Here is a 14,482-nt window from a genome sequence, read left to right as displayed (position 1 = left end):
AGCACAGTATCAGATAATCATTGGTGAAACATGGACACATTTCAGGCTCAGGTAACACGGCTGTTAAAAACTCTACATTTCTAAGTTTAAACTTTAGGTCTCTCAGACTTCATTCACAGAGAATACTTTCAGACTTTTGGAAAATACACCAGGTGAACTACAGCATCCACCAGAGCTTAAGATGTGAGAGCTGAGGACATTCATGCTGGGAGAGGGGATGGGAGAGCAGAGCTCTAGCCATGTCGCTCTTCAACCTCAGGGTCTGGCAGCTGCTTTGCCTGCAGAGCTGCCACCAAGTCACCAGGCCTATCATAGAGGGCTGCCCACCCTAAGCTCGGCAATGATGCTCTGCTCAAGCATCTGTATAGTTTCTGTGCACAAGCTGGTACCTGGCACTCCGATGTATCAGACCTACCACGTTGAGTCAACACTAGCTCAGGAATCTTTGTCCTACACCCATGTGAAGGAGGTTTGTAAATAGATGCACTTGTTCTAGATTTTCTCTTCCTGCTCACCAACCAAAAACCCCACTGGCACATGCATTTACTCACTTATGAATATACTGCAACAAACTACAGTTGAAATAGGACATTTTCTAACTGGGGGAGGAAGGGAAACAAAATTCTGCCTACTTTCTACACAAGAAAAACTAATGAACAGCTGCAAAAGCACACCAAAATCTGAGTACTGGGTTTGGCTTTCCACGGTTCAGAAAATGAGTGGAATTTTAATTGAATCCAGACTTTCCCATGTGTTCATGTTGACAGCATTTATTATCGTAACTGCAAAGGCCAAGCTGATGCTTCCATGTTGTTTAATGAAATATATTAGTTCACCTAGTTCAATAAATTAGTCCACGTAATAGAACACATAAATACCCAAATCTCTTTATTTCCTCAGCTTCTGAAAACACAGTAAATGAGAAACTGGTGAGTCACTGATGTTCAAAGTAAGGCTTAGTTTACAAGTAAATGATACAAGCCCTCTGCTTTTTCCCCAGAGGTATGATGTAGTTGTACTCACCCCTGAATGATAATATATGTTTTGACATTGAGCTGGTAATGCAAATGACAGGCAACTTACTTTTCAATACTTTATCTAGTTTAGTGTTGATCTAACAAGTGCCTCTTCAGACTATGAAAGTTTTTAGCTCTGTGTTACACCAGCCACTCAGCAATGGAAACTGCTAGAGAAGAAGCTACAAATCGGTAGGCTACACTGTCCTACCAGCCAGAATCAAGCCAGTTTAGCTATTCAAGGTAACTTTCCAGAGTGCCAAACTTTGTATAGTTTTTGCAACAAAGAATTATTATTTCTGGGATCAGATGAAGACAAGCTTTCTTTTGTTTTTTTTCTATTTGATCTTTTTGGTCTTGTACTTCCTGGCAGGGGTATTTTCCTGTGACTTTTTATCCCCTCCCTAAGCATCATGCAACCATTAAGCACTCTTCTCTCATGCTCTAATTCAACATGTATTCCCAGTTTCTGGGAATAACAATGCAATATCTAGGGCTGAGGAAACACCCACTTCTGACTTTGTCTCTGGAACCCAATTGTACACTATCTTTGCTTTTTCAACAGTTGGCTGAGACTAGGCCTTGGATGGGTCTGCTCTGACCTTCAAGTTTAACAGGGGTAAAAGAAAGGTGATATTTGGGAGCAGCGTTTTGAGGGTCGAATAGATTGCTCTGTACTTGCATATTTTCTCATACTGTGAGTTTTCAAAAAAAGATTTACAGTTTGGGTTTACTTTGGGAGCTTCAGCTGTTTCTGAGATGAAACTAGCAGCCAAGATTTTTTTTTCCCTACAGTGTAACCTTTGGAAAATTTCATCACTGTAGTCTATTTGGATCTCCAACCCTGTGCTACTTCTGCAGAGCAAAACATATAGAGACTGTTAACCTTCTAGGAACCTGACAAGGATTTCACCAGATGTAAAAGATGACTAGAAATGGCCTGTTATGCGCCATCAAAAAAACAATAAAGTCACTGACCCAGAAAGCCTGAATTTTACCAGTTGACAGATGGGGAGGGAAATCACTTAACAGAAAGAAATCAGGTTTGTTTGTACCATAGCTGATGAGGGAAAAGAGTATCCATATCCACTTACCTGTCTTACTCTCTTTTTTGAGCTTCCAACTCTGAATATTCCTACTGTCTGGAGACCTGCAAGTGCACATCAGACAACTGTTTTATTGTTTAATTTTCTGCTGAAAATTGCACTGAACCAAAGCAATCTGGGCTATGTGTATATTTACAAGAATAAAACCATAGTGTATTTCTCTACAAACTTGTACTTGCCACACTGAGGCAAAATTCAATTGTGTTGGATTAAGAAGCCATCCAATGTAGTTTTTTAAGGACCTTACATCACCTAACTGGCAAAATGGCATCTCTGTGACATTTCTTATAATGTTGTTTTGGTAGTGCCACTGCTACTCCATGAGAGACAGAGGTATGCAGAGTGAGGCACTGCTCAGTGTTTGGAGGTGGCACTTCCAGGACTGACATCAAAGGAAACTGTCAATAAGATAACTAAAGGCTTGGGCACTGAGGTGCGTCTTTGCATACAGGAAGCAGTTGGTGTTTGGGGTTACACGTTGGCTCTATAGTGCCCATCAAGTCAAAGCTGAAAGTCTTCTTCAAAGGGACATAAGTAGGGCACTCACGCAGATTACGAGCAGGAAGAACTCTATCTGGGAGTTGCGTGTAATTCATAGGGTAGGAACAGCTATAATATAGAGGGAAAGCTATAAAGAAGTACTGTTGTACTTCAGGCAAAGTGTTGAAAGTGTGCCTCTTGTGTCATTTAGACTTAAAGTGATTTGGAAATTGGTGTTGTCGGCTATTCCATAAGAAATCAGTTCAAACCTTCTAGCCCTGTAGATACTACCAGAATATCAAACAAACAATGACATGATTGTTGAATGGACATACTTTGCCGAGTAACAGAAACTGAAAAATTTGAGAGTGGCAATGAGAATGTGAGTGGAAATCTTAAGAGACTTAAGCAGCTGTGTACATAATATTATTTTACACAGTTAGACATTTTTTGCAAAAAGGATAAAATTATCTGTAAGCTTTGAAGAGTTTATGGTACAACAAAGACTACTCTGCAACATTCATCTTCTCTACTGACATACAGGAGATGTAAAATAACCTTGAAAAACAAATGCCTTTTGACAGCCATGAGGCTACACTTGTTTGCTAGAGATGTGTAGCTTTTGCAGTGGTGTTTGGACTTGAAGGTTTTCATCAGAAAAATTCAGATATGATTCTGCCTTTTAGTTTTTAGTCTCAACATGACACCTCTCTTCAAATATTCTTCTATCTTTGGTTAACAGAAAATTACATTGGTGGAATAACATTTAGTAAACCCAGGAACACTAGCAGGGAATCATCTAAGATGAAGATACTCATACTGGGCAAAAATTGGAGGCTGGTTCCCAGTTCCTGCACAAACACACAGTATTTGTTTTACACTGTGGGTCTGCAGGAAGTCAAGCCTTTACAACTCTGGGACATGATCCCAGGGAAAACAGAGAAGGTGAACAAGGCCAGGGGTTTTTCTGGCTAAAACATAATCATTTTTTGTCACATAAAGTTCAAAACTATCATTTAAAGCATTCATGAGAAACCCCTAGGTGATCTGCTGCTGAAAAATTGGCCTAAAGGACTTATGCATACAGGTAAGTATTTTCAGAATCAGAAACTTGGTCCATCATATAGTCTGGAATGATGTTGCTACAGGATTGTTGCTAGAACAGAAAGTCTTCTATTATCCCTAATATCAATGAGCAAACTGTAGTGTTCATCTTCTGCAATTTTTAAAAGCCAATCAATCCCAATGATTGTTTTGTGGATGGCGGATTAAATTGAAAATTGAAGAACATCAGTATTTGCCCCAAATTATCTCACAATATTGTGTTGTGGAGTACTACACTGCACTCGTAGAAAATGCACCAAAAAAAATCATGAATTTTCTTTAAAATGAAACTTTAATGTAAAGCAAATATTTTAGTAAAAAATGAAAAGAATCTTTTCTATGACAGTGGGTTAAGTGGATTAAAAAATTTATTACACATGTTCAAGTGACATAAAATCACAGTATCCAAAGGATACTCAGCTGGATAGCTTTTTTGGCTGATTCAGATACTTTTATGGTCTCTATACTCAGCTACCCTTGTTTAAAGGGACAGAAGTCATTCATCTCAAACTTAATCATCCTCACACTTGTTTGTCAGCTATGGTATCTAATCTCTGTAAAAGGCTAACAATGACTCTCTTTCAGAGTCTTCCTTTATATATTTGCAAGCAACATGATTTTCATTTATGTATTGTAAAACTTTAGCATTGTTTTTTAAATTGCAGTCCCTCATCTGCAGAAACCTTTCATTCAGAGTCAGTAAATGATTTCTTTCTGTCAAATTAGGCACCAAATGCATCATTTGGTGTTGCAGTTGCCATTACTTAATGGTTTGTTTATTATCTGTCCATGTGATAACTCCGTCTTGCTGTGGCCAAGTTATTTCAATCCTCATTAAAAATCTTTACAAGGATACACTGGGAGAGATGTTGAACAGATACCTTGATTAACTATTGTTTCTGCATTACATAAAGCTGGTGGGAGGTTTGTGTCTGGATGATCATGAAGACATGAGAAAAATATTGGCAGGAGTTTGTAATTCCCTTTGGAGAGAGCAGGCCTGAGCCTCAGGCTGGTCAGGAGAACTCAAGACAGGGACAAACTGAGTAGCCACCCTACAAGCCTTGTAGTGAACAGGAAAAGGCTTCTTGGATCTTAGTATAATTTAGCATGGGATTTTTTTCTTTCTCTGAGCCTGTATCTTCAACTGCTCTTAAGTTTTGCAGCATAGTATAAACAGTTAATTTAGCTCTTGCACCTTAAGATCCAGTGATTGTGAAAAATGGCTCCAGGCTGACTGGCACATTTCAGACTTTCATTCTCAAAGTATGGATAAACCCGTGGGGTGTGAAGAGCCATTCCTGCAGAGCTGAGCACTCCAGCAGGAGATGAACAACCTCCAAGGAATGTCTCTCCCCCCCATGCTGTATGGGCCAGTTTGCAAGCTTGTAACATAGATCCTTAGTTTTGGAAGATATCTTCTAAGTAATTCTTTGTGAGACAGTATCTTTAGCAAGAGGCAAGATAGGAGGGAGTGTCTGACTTCCAAAGATGTCCTTGCAATTGAAAATGTATGCCTGCTTCTCAAAATATGCATTTATTTATATTATAGTAAAAATATATCTGTCACTTCTCGGAAAACGAAATAGTCTTACCATGCTTTTCCAAGTGCTGGCAGCAACTATCTACAAGCCGGGGAACCTGCCTGTAAATGGGGTTCAGGCTTAGTTTCTTATCTCTTGCCTTTTCTTTCTTGCTTTGGGCTTCTGCTGGCAAAGAGAGCTGGAGAGCTTCTAACAATCGTGACTGATTGTCATCAAGATCTGTAATAGAGTCCACAGACATCGCACCCTATAAAATACAGAGACATGAACAATCAGTATCTAAACGCCACAGAACCTTATCTAACAGACTTTTGCCTATCTGCATTTTAAACAAACTAATACAAAAATACAATTTGCTACACAGTTTTTGTAAATTAAGGAAGTTATAATACCAGTGTAAAGGATGGAAAAATCACAATGGTACCACAATTATTACCATACTACAAAGAATACAAATTAGATACTTAAAAAAGTCAATGTTTTCCGCTCACTTGGCACACCTTTTTATTATTGTAAACCCGCACATACTACAGGACAAGGATGAATCATGGTCTGTGTGTGCCCCTCAGCAGTACAGTATTTATGTTCATGGAGATATATACACATTTTTAAACCTGATTTCCTACTTCTGCAGCTTGGGCCATTGTATCAGTGAGAATGATGGAAACAGATTTACAACCATACACCACATACAGTTAACTAGTAACACAAATACATACAACTGCAGAGACTGAAATAATCCCATGTTATCACAGAACAAAGACACACCAAAGAAGTAGGGGGGTAATATTTTTTTAGATAGTTCTACTTCACATATCTTAATATTTTAAAACCATTAAAATTCCAATGAAAGCTTTGAAAACTATGTTTGGATTACAGCAAGGTACAAAAGTTCAAGCAGTTTGTAAAGGATGAAGCAGTACAAGCAGTAGGAGATTTATGGCATGTTTCAATGTTCACACTTGAAAAATAAGATTTTTTTTTCAAACCATAAGATTACTGTCACTTCAAAACAACCATTTCCCTCAATTGTTATTAAACTTACCAGGCAAAAACATTTTAGGGGACATCTAGGCTTATAAATAATAACAAAACAAGAAGAAAAAATTTGGCCTTAATTCTCATTAAAAATATCTACTGTAAATTATTTTCTTTCTTTCTGAAACAAAGGATACATTTAACCATAACATTAAATGTACTGTATAGGGATCCAACATATCATCCTAAGAAATAATGAAGAAAATGTAAATTCCCATTCAAAACTTTGCTGACAACTCTAATTTCTCAAAAACTCATTGTTTTGAGGACAGGTATTTCACAGACTGCTGGTGAGATCTCTACATCTATTAAATGAAAACTGTACAACTGCTGAGGAATTTCAAGCTCTAGAAGCATTTTCTTCCATCAGCCTAGACAACTGAACTTTGCAAAGATTTATGGCTCATAGGCAACTCATACAAAGTCCACTGAGATTTCAAATGAATTTAAAAATTTTTAGTTCATAATATCTTTTTTAAAAAAGCATCTAACTTCTCAGGTTTAGTTCTGTTTCTTATAATTCATGGAAGACTTATAAATAAAACACAGGGAAGTTTTTAGAGTTTTTTTGGACCCACGCCTCTAAACAATTATTAGTCCCTTTAGAACACAACTTTGACCTTGATTTCTGATGTCTCTCAGAAGTACAATTGCTTGATTCTCTCTACCATTTCCTGCCAAAAGGAGACACAAAAAAAAAAAAGGCAACCCAAAACGAAACAAGAATCTCTGGCTATGATCCATGTGTGTAAAATTCCAACTCAACAATTTTTCTATTTTGTTTTTAAGAGTTTGGGGTTTCAGACATCAAAATTAGTCAACTGACACTGAAAATCCTAACACCATCCTCACCACTACAGCTCACAGGCAGTTCCTGTTATGACAGGTCCCCTCCTTTACAGCCTGCCTTTACTGGTCCTTCCCTGCCTGCAAAGCATCCTCACCTCTTGAATCATTATTATCACAGAGTCACTTAAGTCGGATTCAGATCCCTAAAATAGATGTAAATACAGTCAGTTCACCATTATCCATGGGCATTTTATCAAAGTTGTGGATTAACTGGGGCACTGAGCTGGCTTTAGGAAGAGTGACCTTGAGTTCAGTGGCTGAAATACAGCACTGCTTGGCAATACCAAGTCCATGACAGCTCTGATTTTAAATTTCAAAGTGCCCAGGAAAACAATACCAACACAGTCCATGGATCCAGCTCAAACTCAGCCACACCTATTAGTCTGGGCTCAGCCAGACCTATACAACTGCTGAGGAATGATGCAGGAGATCATGCACATTGCTGCCCACTACTCAGGACTATCAACACAGACACAGTGCTACTTGGACTGCAGTGCCCAGCACCAAAGAAAAATCTACTGGGCATTACCTTTGCACATAATAGATACCAGTCCCTGCTCCACCATGGCAAGCTCAAAATCTAAATAAACTGCACAAGTCTTAAGATAAGCATACAGAAACATGAAGGAAAGTGGAAATTAAAAAGGAACTGGAAAGAGCAAAAAGAAAATGAAGGCCAGAGGGACAGGTGTGGAATGAAGGTCAGATTAAGGTTTTCTTTACTTTTTAAGGGTTATAGAAGGCTTTTCTCTTTTGAAAAGATGAGCAATGTTACAGAGTATGCATGGGATCCAGTACTATCCATGGCAGATCCATTTTCACTCCATACATTGTGGTATTTGAGTAGTAAAGCAGTATGACAGAGCTCCTGATACTTGAATAAAATTTGGCTGCATAATATATTAACAGAGAGTAGAATATTCTCTACAATAAGCACACAGAAAGTGTCTTGCTGGATGACCAGGGTCTCAACTTCCAACTGCTGGGCAAAAATTCTACACAGAAAATGCAGCAACAGTGATTTCTGTCTAGCTCTCAGAGAAGAGATAACCACAGCACTCATATCATGAGCTCTGCAGCCAGCATTGCCTTATATTTCTTACTGAAATCCTCAGTTGAGTGTTTGAAGACTCACTGGAATACACAAAAGTGAATGGTACAGTAATAAACAACCCTTCCAATTTAAAAGGACTGCAACTCCAGGTATCTGTGCAGCATTTGTGTGAGAAACTGGTTGTATCAGTTGCATCTACTAATTAATCTTTCTTTTTTTTTTTTTGGAAGCATTTGCCTTGATATAGTTGAAAATAAACAGTGCAACACTGCCCAAGAGATAACAGATCAGTGCAGGCTTCCTTACCATCCCCTAAAAACCTCAGTGGAGTGGAGTAAGTACACTGATAAGCAGAAGTATAAAAGCCAAAGACAGACAAGATATGGGACATGAGTTGATATTTATGTGAAATAATTGACAATTTATGAAGTACATTACTGAATAACTGAGGTTCATTCCCAAGAGAAAATGCCAGCTCCCTCCATACCACACTGTCCACCTTGGTCTGCTCTTACTTCTCTGTAGGTGAACCATGTACTACTGCATCCTCACGTCTATGAACTACAGGCTCAAATCCAACACCCTGAAAGCTGCAACACTGGTATTAAAAAAAAAAAAAAAAAGACCAAACAAGCAAAACCCCCACAAGCTTCTAGGAACTTGGTCCTGACGGAGCTCTATCCCTTGGATATAACAAAGGATCCAGGTTCCTTCTACTTGCCGGCTGGTCAAATGCATGTCAGAGACCTCATCCCACTTGGTGAAAAGAACAGCAGATGACCCATATCTGGACACATGTGTTATCCTTCCCTCATATGAAAACAGGTTCTGAAGCCAATGGGTGTATACGGATTTCTATCTTTTGTCACTGCCTATGCCAAATTCTGAAAGAAGTTGGCAGGTTTCCCTTCACACTTATATTCATTCACATGTACTGTGCACTTTTGTGTGAACACAACTGCCTGTTTGTATGGTCTGGACAGGCCAACAGATGTGCATTATGCATATGTAAGAATGCAAACATCTTCAAATACCATGTCCTCAGCTACAGAATGTAGACATTTCAAGCTTCAGCTGACAGCTAGAGGGAAAGAAGGCAGGTCATGGGGCTCTTCAACTTTCTCTTAATTTGCAATTTACTCCAGTTCTACTCCTCTTACTACCATGTCTTGGAGAGCCCTACATAGCATTTCTCTGAAGCAGGTTTTATCCTAGGGATGAAAGAAGGTAAGGATCCTAAGAAAATATTTTATTTTTCAGGGTCTGTTCCTGTACCCCAAATTCCTTCTCAGATTACTTAACAGGGGTTTTTATTGAAAGTACTTTATTATGAATTTTCTCTCTCTTCGTTGCAAATGAAATTAAAAACAGTAACTCTAGAACCTCTATCCCATGGTATAAAAAAAAAAAAATACTGTTACTAGCTGCAGTACTGGAAAACTGAAAAGCTCAGAGCGTAAAATTTACTTACAAGAAACAGAACTCTGCAAACAAATGGTCTACCAGGTACCTATCTTACATGCAGGATTAACATTCAACCCAAACCACTGCACTGTGTTCTGCTGCCAAAGCATAGCCCCCATGTGGAAATGTCCTTCAGAGAGCCTGGTACAAATTTACTCTGACAACTTCTTACTTACCACCAAGGACATGATCAGAATTAGACCATAGGGATTTTTATTAATATTAGGATAGGGATCAATAGTTAGATTTATTTCCAAATTTGTAGAGCTAGATTAACACAAGCATACATATAAATAACAATCACATAGATTTAATCTTCCCCAGCTGAAAAAATTAGGTTGAAGATGGATGGAATTTGTTAAATCTAAAAGACCTAGACAGAAGGAGGTAGATAAAGGGACGGAACAAGAAAACTTCTAAATAATCTCTGAAACTTTGTGATCTGTAACAGATTTGCACAATCCATATGATCTTTTCCCACCAGCACCAGAGAAAGAAGACTTCCATTACAGTTAGAATTTTCTGGTATAGAACAGGCCAGCTTTCACCTGAAAATGACTGTTCAAACATGACAGAAGAAATATTCCACAATCCATGGGCACAACAGAGTTTTTTCCTGCTCCAGCGAGACTCTCTGGACCTACCGGCCTGCACCACATTGTGATGGATCTACTTACACGCCTCCTTGCTCGTGGCGCTGGCTCGGGTGTGTTAGGAGAAGTGGATTCATTTGGTGTTTCTGAGGTTGAGCTAAGAGATGAGTTACTGCTTGAAAGTTCTTTGTTCTGCTTTTTAGTTCCAAACGGCAAGAGAAAGGCCACAAAATCTGAAACATCTTTTTGCTCTTCTCTCTGAGAGTCTTGCTTGAGCTTGTAGGCCCGGTCATTAGCAATCACTTGGGACAAGGGCATTCCAAAAGCCTGGGGAATAAATTCTGCAACAACAACAACAAAATTAATATTTACTGAACATCTGATATTTATTTAGTACAAAAAGAATTAAGTATTAAGCTTTAAAAAGAAAAACAATCTGAAATCCCTTTACATATATAATAATTCCAGTGAAGTACTAGACTGCATAATAATAATAACAACATTCAAACAATAAAATAATAGTGGAGACGTGCCAGGTAATTGTAGCCCATGGTATCTGAATCCTGTTTCCAGTTGGATCATGCAAGACATACCACACAGAATCTTGGAAAATCACTTGGGTGAAGATCTAATTAAGGTATTAACTTTCACTGAAGGCAAATGGCAGTCTGGCACCTTTGGCTATATCTAGATGATGCAGAGGGCCATCAGAGGCTCCGGTAACCTAATCCTAAAACTGGGAAGCCTAGCTGGATGGTGCCACAGCTCTCTCAGAAACCTGGCGAAGGAGTCTGAAATATTTCTCACAAATGCTGCAAGGCACCACGGTCAAGGGGTACAGGTTCATGCATGGGTCTCATTACAGGTCAGGAGGGTATGTGCCTACCTGTACAGGGAGCTTGTAAGTGCATCCACTATTCAGATTAAGCCTTCAAGGATATGGTTTTAAATATATACAAGAACTATCCTGCTTTAACATACTGGTAAGACTAAACTGGTTTAATAGTGATATATCAGTATAAAGGTCCTTTGTAACAGTACAAAAATATATATGGACATATAGAAATATAGTGGAATAGAGATTTCTCTCAATTAACAGAAAGAATATAATCCCATCCCACATCAACATAACTGTAATGTACAAAAGCAGCATATACTTCAGGTCTCAAAGTAAAATGCTCACATATTTTACAGAACAGAAAAATGCTCTACAGTGAATTTGCCAACAACAACTAACATTGAAATTCTTGTCATTAAGTTTCAAATCTAGACCTATCTGAGATTAGTAGAACCAAAACCAGTGGGTCAGGCTGCCAACTAGTACTGTTTTGTGCTCAAATGGAATGAAAAAATAGCTATTGACTCTATTCATCCTGGTGAAAATGGGTGCAACTTTTTAAACTTTTTTTTTTTTTTTTTTTACTATGAAAACAAGGAACAAAAAAAAAGGGGCAAACAAAAAAATCCTTACACACTATCCTTCTCTTTTGCCACAATTGTCTACATGATGAAAGGCTGAAGTTTCTCCTGGGACTTAAAGTCTGACTATATGTTTGATGACAGTTTCAAATTTTATCTAGGCTTACATTAAGATTAAAGTAAGGCATTGAAAAGAAGACTATATTTTATGAATCCTAAATGAGGACACTACTAGCCTATCATACTAAATAGACAAAGGCCCATTGTTCTGATTTGGTGAGAAACATTACTGCTCTTTAAAAGTATGAAATGTTAAGACATGACCTTAGTTTGGTGGCCAGACAAAACTAAATCAGGAAGCAGAGCCTCACATATCAAGCAAGTCTGGAGGTGACCTGTGAGTAGAATGACATCTAAAACCATCTGCATTTAATTTAGGACAAGAAAGAACATCATCTCATGGGTATCAAGCAATGCGGGGATTGCCAGTTCCAGGAGCCCAGAGTTAGACCCATCCCTCCTGTACCCAGAAGAGTGTGCCTATAAAATGATGAGAGTATTAGCATTAACATTTTTTTCTTTTCTGAATTATCTTACCAGTGAACATCTAAGACTACAAACTTGAGATACACATATGCAACAATGTCTTCCTTGCTGGCTGTCTAACTGGGTACATTGTTGTACCTCCAGCACCCCTATTTATTTGTCCTTCCACAGCATTTCCTGAGTAAAGCCACTGAGCCAAATGAAATCCTGAACATGAAATATTTACCTGGTTTTGGCTCACAGCCACGTGTGCTTCAAATTGGGATAGGACAGCAGTATGTAGCCCAGTGATGCCCATCATGCTGATGTCACTGATCCTATAGCACTGGGATCAATGGGGATAAGATCAGCAGGAGATGAGATCTCAGTACTGCTTATTAAAAGAATTTCAATAAAATCACCTTCTCCCTGACTTCATTATGTAAAGGCGGGTATTTTGAGGTAGGTGTTGCTCCTCTTTCAAAACTCTGAGGTGTGGGATTTTTAATTGCTCTTGCTCAACGTGCCTGTAGAGCAGTGAAAGGACATTGAGCCTCTAGTCTACTTTGCTGTAGGCCTCATTCTCAGAGGACATGAACTGCTTCCCCGATTTCTCAATGTCTGGCAGAGATGGGGAACTGGATGAAAACCAACTGGCTGATTTTCAGACTAAATAGAGATGGAAGTGATGCTGGCTGGCAGTGGCAATTACGTTAAAGAATTGGCAAAACCAGTAACTTTTTGCTCGTTTGCTGAAATTAAGAGAATTAGTTGCACCCTCCACAGACTGGCTACAGCCTCAAGTTCCCACCAAAACTAGTGTGTGTGTATATATTGTGGGGTGGTGGTGAAGAGAATGTTTTGCCCATCACTCTTCAGAAGTATTCAATCCCAACAATTTCCCTGTTGTACAGGTAATATCATGTCCAGTAGAGAGAACGCCAGCTCTTTTGACATTTCAGATTTATTCAAAAAAGAAGAGTTGTAGTCACGCAAAGTATTTAGCAACCCATTGACAGATTGGAAACTGGCCAATGTGACGCCCACATATAAGAAGGGTCGGAAGGATGACCCGGGAAATTACAGGCCTGTCAGCTTGACGTCGGTGCCTGGGAAGCTGATGGAGCAGCTCATCCAGAGTACCATCTTACAACACATGTGGGACAACCAGATGATCAGGCCCAGTCAGCATGGGTTTATGAAAGGCAGGTCCTGCTTGACAAACCTGATCTCCTTCTACAACAGGGTGACCTGCTTATTGGATGAGGGAAAGGCTGTGGATGTAGTTTACCTCGACTTCAGTAAGGCCTTTGACACTGTTTCCCACAGCATTCTCCTGGCAAAACTGGCTGCTCGAGGCTTGGATGATCGCACGCTTTGCTGGGTAAAAAACTGGCTGGATGGCCGGGCCCAGAGAGTTGTGGTGAATGGAGTTAAACCCAGTTGGCAGCTGGTCATGAGTGGTGTCCCCCAGGGCTTGGTTTTGGGGCCACTCCTGTTTAACATCTTTATTGATGATCTGGACGAGGGGATCGAGTGCACCCTCAGTAAATTTGCAGATGACACCAAGTTGGGTGGGAGTGTTGATCTGCTCGAGGGTAGGGAGGCTCTGCAGAGAGACCTGGACAGGCTGGAGCGATGGGCTAAGGCCAACTGTATGAGCTTCAATAAGGCCAAATGCCGGGTGCTGCACTTGGGCCACAACAACCCCCGGCAGCGCTACAGGCTTGGGGAGGAGTGGCTGGAGAGCTGCCAGTCAGAGAGGGACCTGGGGGTGTTGATTGACAGCCAGCTGAACATGAGCCAGCAGTGTGCCCAGGTGGCCAAGAAGGGCAATAGTATCCTGGCTTGTATCAGAAATAGCGTGGCCAGCAGGGACAGGGAAGTGATCTTGCCCCTGTACTCGGCACTGGTGAGGCCGCATCTCGATTACTGTGTTCAGTTTTGGGCCCCTCACTACAAAAAGGACATTGAATTACTCGAGCGTGTCTAAAGAAGGGCAACAAAGCTGGTGAAGGGTCTGGAGCACATGTCGTATGAGGAGCGGCTGAGGGAACTGGGGTTGTTTAGTCTGGAGAAGAGGAGGCTGAGGGGAGACCTCATCGCCCTCTACAACTCCCTGAAAGGAGGTTGCAGAGAGCTGGGGATGAGTCTCTTTAACCAAGTAATGAGTGATAAGACAAGAGGAAATGGCCTTAAGTTGCGCCAGGGAAGGTTTAGACTGGATATTAGGAAGTATTTCTTTACAGAACAGGTTGTTAGGCATTGGAATGGGCTGCCCAGGGCAGTG

General features: G+C 39.9%; 1 protein-coding gene across 5 annotated transcripts in view; it reads right to left on the bottom strand.

Annotated features, from left to right (window-relative positions):
* Positions 1-14,482, bottom strand: part of ARHGAP6 (Rho GTPase activating protein 6) — a 331,846-nt gene that overhangs the window by 22,325 nt on the left and 295,039 nt on the right. For all 5 annotated transcript variants that reach the window (XM_074814833.1, XM_074814838.1, XM_074814836.1 and 2 more), the window contains 3 exons: positions 10,333-10,589; positions 5,302-5,497; positions 2,111-2,166 (listed from right to left, as the gene is read on the bottom strand). In XM_074814833.1, the coding sequence (XP_074670934.1) occupies positions 2,111-2,166; positions 5,302-5,497; positions 10,333-10,589 (509 nt within the window). The remainder of the gene's footprint in view (positions 1-2,110; positions 2,167-5,301; positions 5,498-10,332; positions 10,590-14,482) is intronic.

Source organism: Strix aluco, chromosome 2 (genome assembly GCF_031877795.1).
Source record: "Strix aluco isolate bStrAlu1 chromosome 2, bStrAlu1.hap1, whole genome shotgun sequence".
Taxonomy (NCBI): domain Eukaryota; kingdom Metazoa; phylum Chordata; class Aves; order Strigiformes; family Strigidae; genus Strix; species Strix aluco.
Note: the sequence above shows the minus strand (reverse complement) of the source record. Positions and strands in the feature narration are given on the sequence as shown.